Raw genomic sequence first — 19,060 nt, forward strand, 5'->3', positions numbered from 1 at the left:
ATTTTACTCATTACGTGTTCAGTATCTTTTGTATTACAACAAAAAAAATGCCTAAAATGTACATGTTTAACCCTTTTGCCATCTTACATGACCCCACCCTTACTTTGACGTGTTCTCCCTACCATGACAAAGGTGGATAAAGGTGGAAAGATTTCATGTAATCCATGGACACCAGTGAAGATCACAAATCATTGAAGAAAAAAGGTTCAGCGCACTGTCTAGTGTAGTGGGTCTAGATGACCCAACTCCCAATGGTAAAGTGCCTAGGATAGCACCAGGGTTACAGCACTGAGATTGTGAGAAGTTACCAGACTAGAAAAAGGCCACCAAATCTTCTTTAGCTGGTTATTGATCACTTCAAGCTCTGTAACCCTTGTGCTATCCTAGGAACTTTGACATTGGGAGTTGGGTCATCTAGACCCACTAGACAGTGCGCTGAACCTTTTTTCTTCTTCAATGATTTGTGATCTTCACTGGTGTCCATGGATTACATGAAATCTTTCCACCTTTATCCACCTTTGTCATGGTAGGAATAACACGTCAATGCAAGGGTGGGGTCATCTAAGATAGCACAAGGGTTAAAATCAATTTGGTAAAATTATATAACGTATTCCCGCAAACGAATGCTTTGTTTTTTCTAAGAAGTGTATTCTGTCCTATTTTTTTCTAATCATTGAGTATTTGTCTTTCCTGTTGTTGTAGGTTTGGTGGAGTAATTTAAATCTACTTTTATTATTGTTTGAGCCTTACAGGTTCTCTATTTGATCTCTGTAATCCATTTTCTCAATAGAGTTTCTCTTTTTATCTTGGACTAAACCATCTAAAGCTGAGAGCTGTTCCTCACATTGGGCTTCCTGTTACCCCAAAAAAACTACATTATTAGTAAAAATGTTGCCCTCTTTGCAAAACTTTTTCACTTCAAACAGTTATGTTTTACTTCTGCAAGTATTAAAAAGTAAAATAAAGAAGCACAAGTCATTAAAACATGGGATTACCTCTGAACAAGCAATCTGAAAAGTGATAGAAGTAACTTGTACAACACTGAATCTGATGAATTTCAAAAAAACATTTAAACCTAAAATTTGGGCTTATTTCAGGGAATTTCAGCAAAGAAAAAGACAAAAAAACACAGATAAATGCGAACTATTTAAGATATTCATTCATAAATTATTATTTTTAACCCTTGTGCTATCTTAGATGACCCCACCCTTACATTGACGTGTTCTCCCTACCATGACAAAGGTGGATAAAGGTGTAAAGATTTCATGTAATCCATGGACACCAGTGAAGATCACAAATCATTGAAGAAAAAAGGTTCAGAGCACTGTCTAGTGGGTCTAGATGACCCAACTCCCAATGGTAAAGTGCCTAGGATAGCACAAGGGTTAAAGATGCCATCTTCTTGAAATTACAATTGATCCAATTATAAATATATTTGCACTTATAACACAATAAATCAATTAAATAAAATATGGAATAGAGTTAGAATGCTGCTTGAAAGGGAATGGGAAGAAGCAATTGATTTACTTAACTTTTCTTTTTTTACACACTTGTCATTCATTTCTAAATATTTTTAAATTTCCTAGTATTTTTTTTGTCCAAATGCAGGATTTTTATGCAACTATCTGCCTCTTCCCTTGAAGACATCAACACTGAAAGCTAGATTAGCTGGGAGTCATTTTAAAATGTCACCACATTAAATCATTTCTGTTGCTGACGTCTCATTTCTGTCTTCTCATCCGAAATGAAAAAATATAAATTGCTGCAGAGAAGGATGCCCATGGTAATGTTTATTGATAGTTTATAACTGTACATACATCTGTTCATGAGTCATTTACATGTTTTCCACACGCACGCACACACTCACACAAATAACTCTCAAGGTTATATAAAAAGGACTCGCGTTCTGTGCAGGAATTATTCAGACCTATGAGGACCGTTTGTGTCTGCATCCATCATGCACTCCCACCAATAAATGCATATGGCCTTTGTGCTGTGATTTACAGAGCAGAAAGTGACAGATCAACTGATGCATGTGTCTGTGTGGCTTGGTGTGTGTGTGTGGGTGTGTGCGTGCGTGTGTGTGTGTGCTTCCATCACCATTTGAACAGAAAGAAACCTTCATCTCTATTCCATCCTGGAGTTGTGTTTTTACTCGTGCGATTGTGGACGTGACATTTAAGTCTTTCGATGCTACATTTGATTTTTTTAATTTTTAATTTCCCCTGAGTGACCACAAAACGATATGATCGAAGACACATTTCCAGCTGACAGTAGAGTTTAAAAAATTTCCGCGTCAGCTCGGCACCAAAATGGCACTTTTTGCTATAGAACACCAAACTGAAAAATGATCTAACCTGTACCGTCAGCGGGAAACACGGCTGTAGTTCAAATGTGGAAGAACCGCAGTCTCTTATGTATAGATGTAGAGCTAAGGGAACAAACAAGGTCCAATTATAACTCAAAGTAAGATCTGTGCATTTGTTCAGACAGATTTAGTTGTAGAAATTGTTGAATTTATCAGGAGCCTCTTTTGTTAGTATTTTTGTACCAATTTCAACCATGGGTGCAGGAATTGTGTTAATAAAGTTATTTTTTAGATTCCACACATTTCTAAGAGGATTATCTGCATTTCGATTATCTGCCAGATTAATGAAAAAGTGGCAGCAAAAAGAGAAAAACATAAAATATACATTTAATTTGATGTATAGAGACTCTTAACTTTGAAACCAATGAGACCAATCTTCTGAAGGAGTGAGGCTTTGTGAGCGGCTGTTGACATTTTACCAGATTATTTTATGATATAATAGTGAATATAAACAAATGCACAGTTAAAATTAAAATAAAATCACCTAAAGATGGACACAATCGGTCATGGCCAGGAGAGATTTGAAAGGAGTAACCCTGCTTTAAAGCACAGACTCTGACTCCATGTCTGATTTGTCAAGTTTGTTTTTAACCATTTAGACTCACACACACTCACACACACTCTCACACACACACACACACACACACATACATACTAGCATCAACTTGCATCCATAAAAAAAGTCCAAAAACAGAAGGGGGGTTGGGGTTTGTCCCCATCACCAGTGGTTTGCTCGTATGAACTGAAAAAGTTCCACTGCGTGACAGAAAGCGGCTCCCAGGCAGCCGGTTCATCAGCAGCACTGAGACGAGGGTTAGAAACCCAAACTGCCCGTAAACTGTGCAGCACAGAGACCCTCTCAGACTGTGCTCAGTGCAGTCAGAGTGTGCGATTGTCGCTGGTCTGGGGGTGGGGGGGCACAATGACGTGTGCAGAGACGGGAGAAGGCAAAAGGGTTTCCTGGGAGAAAAGTTTGGATTAGGGGTTAGCAGGTCGTCTCCGTTGTTTTGATTTAACTCGTCTCAAAAACACAGATTTGTGTTTTTTGTTGGTGGAGCGGAAGCGATTTGCTTCGCTGTGGTCTGACTGTGCCGTGTGCTTAAGTTAGCAAACATTCATACAAATGAAAAATTTTTCCAGTCGCTTCTCTCAGCAGTGAACGTCCTTCTCCGGTTTCAAAGCTGGACGCTGTTCCGAAACGGTCTTTCCTCCTGTGGGTGGGTGTTTGCACTCGTCAACGGTGAACCAACACGATCGAGGCTCAACTGTAGAATTCTCTCCAGTAAAAAAAGGATAGCTGGATCTGTAAACAAGGATTTATGTAACCCATGTGCAATTGAGGCCTGGAGAGAAAAGAGGGGGGGCTATGTAAACACAAATACTGGAGTATTTCGGGGGGGGGGGGGGGGGTTGTAATGCAGTTGCTTTATAGCCACTGGGGGCTCCGTGCCAGAGAAGGGCAGCAGTGGGGGCTTCAGATGAGCAAAACCCTTTTAGTCTGGTCTGAAGATCGGGATCTTAGGTAGGAACTCTATTAGAATCACCTGCAGGCAGGAAAAGAAGCAGAATCTAAGTGATGACAAAGAGGAAGTCTTCATCCTGAAAGTGCTGGAACGTCTTTTATGTTGGTTCTACTTGGATTTGTCCCAAATGGATTTGTTTAAAATGTGTGCCCTGATGTAAAGCAGATCCAAATATACTCACAAATTCCATCATGTTGTTTGTTTCACACTTCCTTTTGCTAAGTTTCCAATGCAAACACAACTGTAAACAAAGCCAGCAGAGGAAGTCAGAGCTACACAATGACACATACACAAACACACAGAGACATCCAACACACACCTTGTGGTAAAGTCTGCCGTTTTCCCACTCCAAAAGTTTCTCTAGCGATCTTCTCGTCTGGAAGACAAACGTTTATTTCGGTTTATTTCATGTTTGGTGAGGATTTGGTCTGACCCAGAAGTCAGGGACTAGTTTTTCATATTTTGACTTTTAACATGTCAGATAACTGAAAAAAATGATGGTTATAGGTTGAATATACAGTCAGAATAAGCTTAAAGCACGGATTCTGATCTTCTGCATTCATAAGTATGGATTTCTTTATTGGATTCTACACTAATGTTGTAATTTTTGTATTCACGGGTAAAAAGAGAAATATGATGAAGGCACACTTGAGTCGTCATGATAGAAAATGGCATGTTTGACTGGGTTTTCTTGCATTTTTAATTCAAGTTAATCTGCTGCAGCAGGAGGAGCGTATTTAACAACGGGTGTATTTTATTTTGAAAGAGACTTACATGTGCTGTTGTCAAAAGTAAAAGGAATTAAAAATGTCACGAACAGAAACATTTGACAGTGTTATAATTCAATAAGTGTAAATATGGAAAAGCTTTATAGTATATATAATAAATGACTAAATGGAGACAGAATGATAAATACAGTGGATTTTTCTAAATGGTGAAGTGGGACTTGCTGTGTTTTGGTCAGTAGGAAACTGGACCAAATGGGTTAAAGACTCCTGGTCTAAACAGATTAGGAGTGTGGCTGTGGGTTTCCTCACCCTTTTGCTGAGGCAAATTACGGGCCACAAACTGAAGCCCAGCGTGCAGCAGCAGCACAGGCAGCCACACAGCAGCCACCGCACGTTCACCGGGAGGGTCTTCCTTAAACAGCTGTTTACTCGATATATACTGGCTTTGAATTCCTCTGGTGCCACCTATGGGGAGTCAAAATTCACATTCAAGCTCATCCACGTTAGCATCTTCCCGTCCCATTTAAACAAAGTTTAAAAGGAAATTAGAGCAAAAATATGACGCAAAATTGATGACTCACCTTTCCTGTTAGCGCTGAGGGAAATTCGGACTCAAATTTGTTACTTAGTCCAAACCTGTGAGACAGAAAGTACAATCAAAATGTATCAATCACACTGCGACCAAGGCTAGAAATGCCCAGGACTCAATTTCCATTGCTTACTACCCCCCTTTGTGACTCAAAAGTATAAATGTGAGAAAATAATGGCAAACGAAACCCGATAAGTGTAACTTTCAAACCGAGAAACGGTGAACTCTTTTCTAAAATATTAACTTCAGTAAGGGATTAAAAAGAGCCATTTAAGCCGTTGTTTACAGTTTTAAACGCAGCGCCTACTACAAAGACTCTCACATAAAATTGAAAATCCCACACGCACTACTTAAGACACCCATACAACAAACACACACTACTACTAACACAACAGCTCTCACACTGCTACTAATGCCTGTAAACGGTGGTTGTCACATTCTGGTACAATTATTTACACACTCCAGAAGAAATGCTCAGAAGGTGTGGAAATAGTTTAACAATAATAATAATTATGTACATTCATAGATTTGGGGTCGGTCGGTCGTACCGGTTCTGCACTTAATTCTTTATAACCGTTCATCATAACCATTATTATTTATTAAAGCCCCTCTCTGCTGAAAGTTCTGTTTTTAGTGTTTTTTAACATGTTTTTGCGGCACTTTATTCATGATGGAGGACATATATAAAAAAAATTAAGATTAGATTTGCATTTCTGAGTATTTCTTTATTCAATTTGTTGTGAATCAGGAGCAGACGAAAAAATGCCATTTGAAAAAGCCTGTAGCTTTGACCTATAGCTACAGTTAGCCGTTAACAAGCTCCCTGCTTAACTCCATGATGCATCCACTTGCAGACGACTAGATCCATGCAAGTCTTTGTTTTCTTCTTCTGAGCTGGTATCTGGTTCTAAACTATACAGCTGGATAGCTTCAATATTGCTTGCCAATTTTGTTGGACCAGAAATGTTAGGTTGGTATTGTGAGGGACTGTAAGCTAGAATGCAAGAGTGTAGACAAAGGGATGATGGGAAATTGGGTCATGCCAACAATCACACCCACAGATCGGAGACAAATTTCTAAAATGTCCTAGAAAACAAAGGTTTTTGTTGTTGTCTAAAAATGGCATAATCATTACTAAAAGACCACTGGGAACGCTTTTAGAATATATAAAAAATAATTTGAGTGGGACTAACCATTATAACTATATCTATTAATGACATATATTTAGATCACATTTTAAAACCATCAAAACTGTGTGGTTTTCTTATTTCTGAAGTGTCATTTACACAAGACACTTTGTTTTCCATTTGTGTGCCAATGCAGCAGTATGTTTGTTGTTAAGCATATAATCAAGAAGTCTAAAAATATATAGATATTCATGGGAAAACGGATGTTTTCTGAAGAAAAATAAACAATGTCTTTGATTTCCTAATCTGACAATGTTCCTAAAATTTCCTTTTAAAAAATGATTTTAGCTGTCCTCTATAGGAAGCCATTTTTCAATAAATCTAATGACCCATACATAATCCACACTTCGTCTGCCATTATCACTTACATATAACCTAAATGCTAATATTTTAGTTCTTTCCATTCAGCAAGCTTTTCCAATGTCTTACTTTTCAGAGCATGTCTTACTAGTTAGCAACCTTTTGTTGTTTAAATTGGTAACAGGACTAAAAATATTTCAATCCAACAGGAAATGTTGTATTTTGACTCAACAGTTTAGGACTATGTTCTGAATATAAACACAAATGTTAGATTTTCTGTTAGCCATGGCCTTATTAAAAACTGCATATTGCAAAAGACTTCTCTCTTTAATCAAATGTTCAATGTTATTGTTGTACATTTTGCTAGCTAGTAAGTAAACACAAACATATGACAAGTATTTTCTAAAGTTTCACAATTTTCAGCAACTGACTTGACAGTGCCTGAAATAAACTATTCTTATTTTGTGTGATAAATTCAAAATGTTTTACAAACTATCAAATGGACTTTTTCGAAGCTAAATCGACATATTTTGGCTAATAGTCGCTTAATTATGTTAGCTTAACAATTTAGCTGTATTAGCTAGCGGCTAACACAGTTAGCACTTACTTTTCTAGATAAAAGCCGCGGCTACAAATCGCCACACGACAACAATAAAGAAAAAAAATGTCCTCACGACCACCAACAGTTAGGCCGGTTCTTACACAGTGACGTGGCCAGATCCTCGTACCACCACCGGGTCCGGAGCGTACTTGAGAAGCTGTTCCTCTGCGGCCCTGTCCTCGTCCTCTTCTTCCTCCTCTTCTTCGTATATCTCATCAAAGTCCTCCATCATCGCACGGCTCAGCCTCGCACTTCCCGGTAAAGACACCGGGAGAGACACGGCTGGGACGAGCAGTGAAAGCTAACCGGGGAAAAACACGAGCGATCAGAAAGCAAAGTCATAAAACAGAGAGTGGTTCACATCGTTACGCGAGCTCCGAAACGAAACATCAACATCCGCCGCAGTAACCGTACGACACCGGAAGAGGGACGGGCGAATCTTTACGTCGATTTATCTGTTTTAGATTGGATTTTTTTTCTTCTTTTCTTTTTTTAATCTTTAATATGAAAAAAAAAAATCAGATTAAAATTTAGTAAAAAGTCGTACCATTAAACAATTACACTTTTTTTAATCCATGGAGAGAATTTTCGTTTACCTAAATCATCTTTTTAGCCTTTTCACCGTTTTAACATTACCATCAAGTGTATATGTTGTGGAGAAAGGTATTTCTCCAGAATCTATAGATAAAATAATAAATAAATAAATAAATAAATAAATAAATAAACTTTTTTTCACATTTTTATTTTACTTAAAATGGAGTTCAATTGTGCACTGGTTTAAGCACGAAAACGTCAAGAATATATGCATAAAAAATTGATTTCAGTAATTGTTCATAAAAAAAACAGGCTCAGCCTTTTCAGGAAATATTTTTAACTCTGCGTCCAATATAGAGAGAAATTAGACTCAGGCGGATTTGTGCGTGCGTAATTCTTTATTTGTGCGTAAATTCAGATTTGTGTGTGCGTAATTCTTTATTTGTGCGTAAATTAGAATTTGTGTATGCATATTCTTGCTTTGTGCGTTTGTAAATTAGGATTTGTGCATAAATTTGGATTTGTGCGTGATTTGTTACTCACATAATACGTTTTGTGTCTTTCTTCTTTCTCTTTCGGCTTTTCCCATCAGGGGTCGCCACAGCGAATCATCCTTTTCCACCTCACTCTATCATGGACATCTTCTACCCTAACATTAGCCAACTTCATGTCCTCTGTTAAGACATCCATATATCTCCTCTTTGGCCGTCCTCTTGCCCTCCTGCCAGGCAGCTCCATCTCCAACATCCTTCTACCAATATATCCACTATCCCTCCTCTGAACATGTCCAAACCATCTCAGTCTGGCTTCTCTGACTTTGTCGCTAACACAGGCAACATGAGCCGTCCCTCTGATGTACTCGTTCCTTATCCTGTCTAACCTGGTCACTCCTAAGGAGAACCTCAACATCTTCATCTCTGCTACCTCCATCTCAGCCTCTTGTCTCTGTCTCACTGCTACCGTCTCTAACCCATAGAGCAGAGCTTGTCTCACCACTGTCTTGTACACCTTTCCTTTGAGTCTTGCTGACACTCTTCTGTCACACAACACTCCTGACACTTTCCTCCACCCGCTCCAACCTGCCTGCACTCGCCTCTTCACCTCTTTTCCACACTCCCCATCACACTGAACTGTTGACCCCAAGTACTTAAACTCCTGCACCTTTTTCACCTCAGCCCCCTGTAACCTAACGCTTCTACCTTGATCCCTCTCGTTCAGACACATGTATTCTGTCTTACTACGACTGACCTTCATGCCTCTTCTTTCCAGAGCAAACCTCCACCTCTGTAGCTGTTCCTCCACCTGCTCTCTACTCTCACTGCAAATTACAATGTCATCCGCAAACATCATCGTCCAGGGAGATTCCTGTCTTACCTCGTCTGTCAGCCTGTCCATCAGCATAGCAAACAAAAAAGGACTCAAAGCTGATCCTTGGTGTAGTCCCACCTCCACCTTGAACTCCTCTGTCTGACCTACAGCACATCTCACCACCGTCATACTTCTCTCATACATGTCCTGAACTACTCTGACATACTTCTCTGCCACTCCAGACGACCTCATACAGTACCACAGCTCCTCCCTCGGCACCCTGTCATACGCCTTCTCTAAATCTACGAACACACAATGCAGCTCCTTCTGACCATCTCTGTACTTTTCCATCAACATTCTCAAAGCAAAAATGGCATCAGTGGTGCTCTTACGGGGCATGAAACCATACTGCTGCTCACAAATCTCCACCTTCTTCCTAAGCCTGGCTTCCACTACTCTTTCCCACAGCTTCATTGTGTGGCTCATCAACTTTATTCCTCTATAGTTGCTGCAGTTCTGCATGTCACCCTTGTTCTTAAAGATCGGGACCAGAACGCTTCTCCTCCATTCCTCAGGCATCTTCTCACTCTCTAAAATCCTATTGAACAACCTCGTTAGAAATTCCACTGCTGTCTCTCCTAAGCACTTCCATACCTCCACAGGTAGGTCATCAGGACCAACGGCCTTTCCGCTCTTCATCCTTTTCAGAGCCTTCCTAACCTCATCCTTTCCAATCTCTGCTACTTCCTGCTCCACAACAACCACATCTTCCTCCCTTCTTTCCCTGTCATTTTCCACGTTCATCAGCTCCTCAAAATACTCCTTCCATCTTTTCTGTACACTCTCCTGGGTTGTTAGCACCTTTCCATCTCCATAATTCCATAATACGTTTTGTGTATAAGTTAAAATCCTAACTTACGCACAAATCAAGTATTACGCACGCACAAATCCGACTGAGTCTAATTTCTCTCCATAGTCCAAAGATAAATAGATGTTCTATGCAACCTGTGAGAGCTGTCTTTTTTTCAATATAACATTAAAGGGGTGTGTGTGTGTGTGTGTGTGTGGGGGGGGGGGGGGGTAGTTCTATCTCCGAACGTAGGCGTCAGCACTGAGCTAAGAAGACCTTAAGTCTGCCACAAATATGGTAGTAGAAGAAGACGGTTCAACAACTGTGCCCGGCTTCACCTGTAAAAACGACTGCATTTCACGAAAGTTTCCTGCCATTTTTCTGATTTTCAGTGCAGACTTTTTTTGTTTACTTATGTGACGTTTTTTCCTACTGGACCCGATGGAATAACAGCATATAACGGCTTAAAGCAATCTGGGTATTGGTGCGACTTCCTGTTCCGGGAGTCTCTGAATGCAAAAGTTGTTTGGTAAACTCAACTAGATATTATTTCGGTGTAATTAATCGACCACACAATGAAGCAAAACGAATATCTGAAGATGGTCTTCGGTGTTTTTAAAGATTGTGTTCCTGCGATAAGTATAACGAGTGGGGGCGTGGTCGTTGTTCTGCTGTCGTGTGTTTTGTTCGCCATCCAAACATCGTTCAGCCTCTCGGATGGTATCTTCAGCCTAGGCGCAGATTCTCTCCAAAACGGACACGTCCACGTCCTCGTGGTGTTTCCGTTCTACCACCGGACAGCGGCGCAGCTTTTCCTAAACGCCGCGGCGCTGCTGTTCCTGTGCTGCGGCGCTGAGAAAGGTGTCGGGACGATCCGCTTCCTGCTCCTCTTCCTCCTGCTGTCCACCACCACAGGACTGCTTTACAGCTTCTTGGATCTCCTGCAGGATGCCAACATGCGGAGTCCCGCTGATGGTTTGATCCCCGTGACCCTGAGCTGCGTGGCTGTGGCAGCCGCGCGCTCCATGATGCCCAGAAGCTTCCTGTGTGGCCTCAGCTTCCCAACAATGGCTCTCCCCTTTGCGCTTCTCGTGGTCTGCACCGCTCTCATCCCTCGCAGTGTGCTGCCTTGCAACGTCATCGCGGTCCTGGTCGGGTTGGCCTTTGGTTCCGGCTGGTTTTCCCTCCTGGACATGTCTGAGACCAGAGCTACAGTCCTGGAGAAGGTCATTCCTTTCAGGTTTCTGAAAACCATCAGGGGAGTCACCTTTGTGCCTGCGTCTGTGGAGGAGAGGAGGAAGACGCTGCTCCCACAAATCAATCCCAGTCCCGGGTCCTACCCGGTCCAGAGTTATGCTCCACTGTCCAGCATCCATAGCGCTCATGCAACAGCCACCATGTATGAAGGCTGGCAGAACTTTCCCCCCGTCGGTGGGTCCGTACCTGTGGCAGCACCCGGTGGACACAATCACGGACACAGCCATGGTCATTTTGGTCAAAGCTGCAGCCACAGTCATGGTCTACATCAGTAACTGTTGAGATCTGCTCTATTTAATGAAGAATATGCAGCCAGAAGCTTTTTTTTTTTTTAAAGTCTGCTGAACAAGAAGTTTTTATTTTTATTTTGCTTTTTGCAATGACTGATTTTGTACTGCAATGTTTTTACTGTTTTCTATGTGACCTCAAACTCTTGGACCGTCACCAGTAAACCCTGAAGTACCTGCTGTAACAGTGAAGATGTTTCTCTGAATGTAAACTAACGCCTGTTTTTGTATCAAACTATTTTTTAACCTGTTTTAAGACCAAAAAAAACCTGCAGATCTTAAGCATTTGCTTTAGAAATGCGACTTTGAGTATATTGTGTGACAGATGACAGATTTCCACCCAGCAGTTAATTTTTAATTCACACTTGGATCACAGACTGAAATAACTACATGACAAGCGGAGACAGAGAAGCGGCGCCTCCTGCTGCAAGGACAGAACAAAAGCCTCATCCGTTCCAATCTGCTCTCATTCGTCCCAGGCGTCTCCATAGATGTTCTTTTTCCCTGAAAGTGGAAACAGAAGAAGTCGATCCAGTCTTTTCACAGATGAAGAGTCACCCCATGACGCTGCTGCTTACCTTGCTTCTTTGGTCGCTCTGGTTCCTTCTCCTGGGGCGTTTTGATCATGGTGTCCGCCTTCTGAATGAGCGTGACCTCGTAGTTCTCCCTGTTCTTGAGCCTCAGGTCCTCATAGAGGACAGGCTTCCTGCGTGGCTCCTCCTCGTCCAGGTACGACTGAGCTGGGAGTGACGAGAAAAAGCATCTGAGGACGCTTGCCAGACTGCTGCAACAAGATTTCAGACAAACTGTGCGGCAGAACCGTATTCGGACTCTGAATCATACTTCATTTTGTCTAGGAAGCTGCTTTTTCTACCAAATAAACACAATTAAAAGTATATTATGGATCACATTTATTTGAAAAAGCATAGCTCAAAATTGGTGGCCCTTATAAGCCATTTGCTACACCTCCACCTATGTCTCATACTGGACTTCCATCCCTAGTATGGATGTTTCACAAAAACAGTAAATGTTTACTAAAATACATAGAAAAAAAATGGTAACCTGAAAAATTGAACCAGTTTCTTTAATCAGAATAGTTAAAAAAAGTGTAAATGAAGCAAAAAGAACCACATCTGTTTAATAACAAAAACGGCAAAAGAATCATTAGAATTCATAGAAATTTGAAGAAGCGGCAAAAGAAAGAGATTTTGAAGTTAACCTTTGGCTGTTTGTGACATTTCAGGGAGTCAGGAGTGGTGACTTGACATTAAAGCTCAAGTTTAGGGTCGCCCTTTGACCTAAAGTTAGAAATCCCTGCAGCACCACAAGCTTTGTGCAGAACTAAAAGTGTATATTTTTGATGGAATTGAGGCATATTTTAGGCAAGATGGACATTTTAACATTAAGATTGGTTCTTTTTGTGAAGACCACAACAATCATAAAGTGTGTGCAGCAGATGGGAGATGGCACAAAGAATTGCACTTCACAAGCAGAACGGCCGGATTTGAACTAGATGTTTGACTTTTCCTGCACTAAAGTACTCAAAACAATGAGAAAAATAAAATATATTACACTAAACATGTCCAAAGTATGGCCTGTGCTGAAATTGCTCAAATTGAATCCACAAATTACATTTGGTTCTGTTGACAGGAGCATAAAAAGCATGCATCTCAACAACCTATTCTATATTTTACCAGCAGATGGCAGCAGAGCTGCATAAAAAAAAAAAAAAAGACTGAATTTGATGTTTAGCAATATTTTTTTTTTCCATTGTGTTTTATGTCAGAGGCATGGAAATTGCACCATACACACACATACTGTTTGCCTTCTTATAGAAATAAATAACCTTTCATCTCGGAACAACAAAAAATGTTTATAAGGAGTCTTTGGGAGTCTTCAATTGTTACACAGGAGCTGCAGATTGAGGGTTTGATACAGTCAGAAATACTGTATGGTCACTTAAATCTTTATAATATTTTGCACTTTCATAATTTTTTAGTCTTTATGTTTTTATTTAAACCCAATTCAGTTATTTTTTTGGCCACAATATTTATCTTCCTAAATGACTTGGAGTCGTTTTAGTTTCTTTTCAGACAGCTCTTTTGTTTTTAGCATGGCTTTCAACTATGAAAGTCAGAGTATTTCTGGCAAAATATGAATATTTTTATATCTAAAGAACTTAAACTTATTGTAATAATCTACTTGTAAGAGTTTATTTTGGGATTTTTTGGAGTAAGATGACGTCTGACTGGAAAGCTGGCCAAAATCTGGCCCTTTGTGTAAAAAGGTTGAACATTCTTACACAGTGTAACACAATGTTAAGTTTGTGGGTTTATGCGTTACTTGGAGCACTGAAGTCGCCCATCCTTCCCACTTGCTCAGGAGGATCAAGACCAGATTCGTAATCTTTGGAGGAAGGGGACGGGAAGCGAGGGGCCTCGGCAGCCTGGAACATGGTACCAAACGACTGAGAGTCTGGGTTGCTCATCTCTGACTGAGCTGCACCAGAACTATGAGGGAAAGAAAAACAAACTCAGGCTGTGAATTCACAAAATCTATAGTTGGGAATTGTTGGTTACCCACTTACACACGTGGAGTCATTCCCGATTTCTGTCTGAGGATTTCCCCTAAAGGAGAGTTCTCCAGCTGCTTGAACTTCTCCTGACACGTCTTCATGTAGGACAGTTTCCCAGCCAGGTAGCCACAGAAGCCGGCAACTTTGGGTCAAAAACAAGCTCAAAAGAATTACTACTCAGTACAGTTTGAAGGAAAATACTTTACATCAACACGAAGGAATGGAGTCCTTTCTCGGACTGAACAGAAATGAACTCACAGGCAACTTTAGGCAGAGATCCAAACCTTGGCGATGGAGACAGAGTCCCTGCAGGTTTGAACAACCCCACGTCAACTTGAGTTTCACCAGATCAAAAGCATCAATCTGCATAAAACACACATTACCTCTGCTGACTAAGGCTTGAGTGACAGCCATGCTGATCACAGAGAAGGGCACCGCTGTGAAGAAAGACCACAAACATGAAAACATGTTTCATTACTCGGTACGTGTGTGTCTCTGCGTGTGTGTGTGTGTGTCTCCAAAATGATAATCTATCCGCCGAGTTTATAAATCGGTGTTGCATTTTGTAAGTAACTGTTAATTCAATTTGTTAAAAACATATGAAAGATCACAGTGACAATTTAAAACAAATGTTAAACAAACAATAAAAAACCCAGATATTTTAGAAATCAAAACGAAATTAACTAAATACTATTCCACAGCCTTTTTGCTGTGAGGCAAGTCCGGCTGTGGGTGGCTGGGATAGGCTCCAGCAGCCCCGTGACCCACAGAGGGACAAAAACGGCTTCAGAAGATGAATGAATGACTTTGTGAAAACTTCACTTCACCAATTTTAGTTTGACATCAATTTGAATTGAATTAACAGTGAAGAGAACTATAAACTCTGTTTAAACCCAGAAGAACGGAATACCAATCAGCAGAAGACGGAAAAAAACAACCTTGGACATTCAACAGATTATGGACCCTTTTTTATTTCACGGCATTACCGTACTATTAAAAAATAAATAAATAAATAAAAACGCTTAATCAATTATTGAAGATGGTTATAATGATTGAATTCTAATTATATTAGTTCACTTGATCCAAAAAGTCATGATTTGTTATGTTTATTTTCTGATTGTTATTTTTCTTTTAATCACAAACATGATTTTTCTAATAAAATTAATCTGAATATATTTTAGATAACTGATCTGTATTGTGGTATGTTATCAAACAAAATAGTTATAACTAATTTACATAAGTATGAAGTAATTCATCATTGTCATGTGATTCATTGATACTTAAGCATATGTAATGACCTGAAACTGTGTTGGTTAAGGGAATGATGACAGTTGAAAAGTTAGGAACCGGATAATGATTAATCATGTAATAAAATGGTTACGGTAGAACAGGGGTGGGATTATAAACGTTCGCTTTCATCCACTCCCTTTCAAGCAATCTTTGTTTTATTATCTAATTATCCTAAGTTTGATACGTCTTTGAATGAATGTATGTATGAATGCTTATTGTATTGTTTTGTGCATTATTCAGTGATTGCTTGAAATAAACCATTTCAAATCAAATAAAAAAAAAAGAAGTCAAATTTGAATCATAGGGTCTATGAAAGTGCTTTTCTTTGGCTACACTAATATTTGGATTGATTTATATCCCAAACCATAAGCTGTGCTTTTGATTTGTCTTTGTGACCTTTTATGTCAGTTTTTTTCCCCTCCTTCTGGATTCATGATCAACCCTTCTGACATTTTATGATGGCGAGCTACGCAGCCTCGAACCCACGAAGACTAATAGAAATGAAACAAGCATCTTCCAACAAAACCTTTGGGGAAAAAGCGGCCATCTCCTCTGCTCCCATCTTCTGGATGGCGCTCAGAACTATCTGCGACTGATGGAACACATCTCCTTAATTTGCAGATTTCTGAGTGTCTGACCGAAGACTGTACAAGTTATTCTTGAGCTGATTTTTTGTTTTGTTTTATTTTCATGCTTTTATATTTGTGTGCGTGTGCCAATGCCTCTTGGCCAGGACTCTCGAAAAAAGAGATTTTATCTCAAGGGACTTCCTGGTAAAATAAAAACCCCGGACATTGAACCAGACTGAACACTTTGTATTCTTTTTTTCTCTCTTTGCTTTCAGTTAATATTTTTTTTATTATTCGTGTCAACACAAACCGTTTCTCACACTAAGATCCTCGAGATGAACGCTTTATTTTGTAGCCCAGGGATCTGCAAGCTTCCACATCAAAAGAGCTGTTTTGGGCCAGTTTCTTACTGACCAAAACACAGAGGGAGCCGCAAAGTCCCTCCTCACCGTTAAGAAAAATATATTTCAATTATGTTTTTGTGGCTCAGTGTTATTGACCTGAGTGGTGGGAACTTACATCTATAAAAGAAGCTCTCCTGGTTGCATTCTCTCAGTACTCCCTTCTCCTCCTCTGTGGGGACGTAGTCCACCCCAAGTTGTGCCTGCAGATAAATTGTTATTTTTAAGGCCGATTGCATTAATTTTTCAACAAAATATCCCACTTCTATTTATTTACTGAGCTCTAAAGTTTTCTACTTGCTGGCTGTGAATAATTTCCTGCACCAAACGTATAAGTCAACATTTTGAATGAATTTCTGCTGCGAAACTGTGTCTTCCATGTGCACTTGAACCTCGCCACACCCCCTTTCTGATCCGATAATCAACGCTAGCTAGCGTTAGCTTCCACGGTAGCTCTTCAGATTAAAAGCAGACGTTGAGGGTTCACCTGAGCTGCTGTGCGCCGCCGCTCCTCTGGGAAACCTGTAGAAGTCGACGACATGCTGACGGCAACCCTGGAGCTCAATTTTTACTCCAAAACATGTAGTTAAACACGTTTAAAGCCGCTGACTTTTTAATGTTTGGTACAATGTCATGGCTCCGGGCAATTCATTTGACCCGGAAGTTATTGTGCGTTACCCAACACCAGCAAAAATGTCCCCTTATATATTTTCTCGTTGATAGTGAACACACCCGGGGGAAAAATAAATTAAAAGAAACATACAGTATGAAAATTAATCGTTTTTTCCGACATGTTTGCACAAAAACCACTCACAATTTTACCTTTTACTTTGAAAGGTCAAAAGTGACCCAACAAAATTAGCGACTACCGCCCTCTAGTGGACACAAACAGATAGGCAGCAACACTTTTTATTGCGCAGTACAGCCAGTTTTTACCTTCTAAAAATATTTTTATAAAATTATTCCAAGTTATGACAAGTTAGATACAAAACCGCGTAATCCGGAAACATTTGTAATTATACCCCTCAAGACTAAAAATACATTTTATACAGTAAAAAAAAGCATTACAGTAATAAAAAGACAATTTGTTCAGACTTGTGATAAACACACATTTTGGATAAAGCAACAAAGTATGAAATTTTTTATCTTTTAATTTTACTGAATCCAATTCAAAAGCAGATCTGATGTGTCAACAACAGGCAGTACAGTTTTCAACAAAACTGGAATGCATCCTGCTCCTATTTTACAGGGGTTTGTGAAAATGCTGGAAGGACCAGTTCAGGTCAGGCTGCAGCATTTTTCAATGGTTGAAGCCTCAGATTTGATTGCCTCACAACCTCAGGTCAAATTTCTTTTTCCAGCCATTCTGTTATAAAATCTCTGGATGTTTTTTTTTCTTTCTTTTTTTTAAGATTATTGTGTCAATGCTCTGATTTTAGCACAGTTTTAACTGTTTGAAGTATACTGCTGCTGTAATTTTAATCATTTTAACAAATACGCCCAAACTAGCACAATAATTGTAATGGTTGTGTTGGCCAAATACACTTTCTTTATAAGCAACTTTTTACACCTGAGCACTGGTTTCCAAAGTGTCTTTCTGTTTGTGAAGACATTTTTTTTCCAAAGGGGAACTTCTTGACTTTATTCTGTGCAATTATAGCTGACATTTCACATGAATAAGTATTTGATTTCTCCAGAACGCTTCCACAGCATCTGGTTTTGCAAAAGTTGTTGATCTGAAGGCAAAAAAAGCAGATTTCTGCAGTACCCTCTCCTGGTGTCTGGGTGATGCTATTGTACTTTCCCTCTTTCCTCTTTTCCAACCCATGCAGTGATTTAGTTGATCTGTGCTGATCTTACAGGCACAAGAGCCAAGGTCAGAACATCACGTCAATTCCATGGCGACAGCGGAGCATTTGCATCCTTCAGGCAGGCTAATGGGTGCCTCAAGCAGAGCCCAGCATCTGTTTTACGTTCATTGGGTCACTGTAGGCCAGGGGTTCTCAAAGGTTTTGTAGCGGAGGGCCAAATTAAGAATTCAACATTAGACTGAGGGCCAATTTAGGTGAAAAAAAGGATAAACAGAAAAAGTTGTTTTTAATAACTTTAGTGACCAAGTGTCATTTGTACAGTTAACCAGGCCCTCCAGATGTTTCCAGTTGCTATCGGAGTTTGCTGCCCGCAGATCTTCCACTCGTCTACTAATTGTATCATTTGACAGAAATATTTCTTCAAACTTCTTCTTTTGCTTTAGACAAAAAAGTCAGCTACTTTCAGCATACATTCTTTTTACAAACTCCCCGTCACTTAAGGGCTTGCTATGCTGGGCCGTTTCCAAGGCCAAAACGTAGTTAGCTTCTCTCACAGCTTCACTGTGATTAGTAACATAGTGACGATTTACATGGAAAACTTTGAGCATTTCATTTACCTGCTTGCAAAAAGGCACAGGACGTTATCCAGCCCTTGAGGTACGACAAAGTAAGCATTTGTCCACTTAACTTGAAAGCGCCTTTTCTCCTCGCCAACACAACGTTTTTCCTCAAAGGAACCTGTTCTGGCTCTCTTTTATTGAAAAAAAATCTTCCAGCGTCCCTCAGGCCACACTTTGAGAACCCCTGCTGTAGGGTGAGGGGAATGAATTTGACAGGTGCTTCACCTCCCTCTCTGAAGCAGCTACACGTGAATCCTACTTT

General features: G+C 40.0%; 3 protein-coding genes across 3 annotated transcripts; 1 reads left to right on the plus strand and 2 right to left on the minus strand.

Annotated features, from left to right (window-relative positions):
• Window positions 1-1,770: 1,770 nt before the first annotated feature.
• Window positions 1,771-7,722, minus strand: chic2 (cysteine-rich hydrophobic domain 2). Its single transcript, XM_004065713.5, has 6 exons — window positions 7,398-7,722; window positions 5,201-5,255; window positions 4,929-5,084; window positions 4,211-4,267; window positions 4,073-4,132; window positions 1,771-3,912 (listed from the first exon to the last, which is right to left on the minus strand). The coding sequence occupies exons 1-6, from the start codon at window positions 7,526-7,528 to the stop codon at window positions 3,862-3,864; spliced, it is 510 nt and encodes a 169-aa protein (XP_004065761.1). The 5' UTR covers window positions 7,529-7,722; the 3' UTR covers window positions 1,771-3,861.
• Window positions 7,723-10,563: 2,841 nt separating this feature from the next.
• Window positions 10,564-12,428, plus strand: rhbdd2 (rhomboid domain containing 2). Its single transcript, XM_004065819.5, has one exon. The coding sequence runs from the start codon at window positions 10,564-10,566 to the stop codon at window positions 11,518-11,520; it is 957 nt and encodes a 318-aa protein (XP_004065867.1). The 3' UTR covers window positions 11,521-12,428.
• LOC101158918 (OCIA domain-containing protein 1) lies at window positions 11,866-17,043 on the minus strand. Its single transcript, XM_004065712.5, has 8 exons — window positions 16,855-17,043; window positions 16,486-16,570; window positions 14,491-14,544; window positions 14,366-14,413; window positions 14,120-14,249; window positions 13,876-14,042; window positions 12,111-12,272; window positions 11,866-12,036 (listed from the first exon to the last, which is right to left on the minus strand). Exons 1-8 carry the CDS (start codon window positions 16,906-16,908, stop codon window positions 11,999-12,001), a joined length of 738 nt encoding a protein of 245 aa, XP_004065760.1. The 5' UTR covers window positions 16,909-17,043; the 3' UTR covers window positions 11,866-11,998.
• Between the last annotated feature and the right edge of the window lie 2,017 nt (window positions 17,044-19,060).

This window comes from Oryzias latipes, chromosome 1 (assembly GCF_053564925.1).
Source record: "Oryzias latipes strain Hd-rR chromosome 1, Olatipes_Hd-rR_3.1".
NCBI lineage: Eukaryota > Metazoa > Chordata > Actinopteri > Beloniformes > Adrianichthyidae > Oryzias > Oryzias latipes.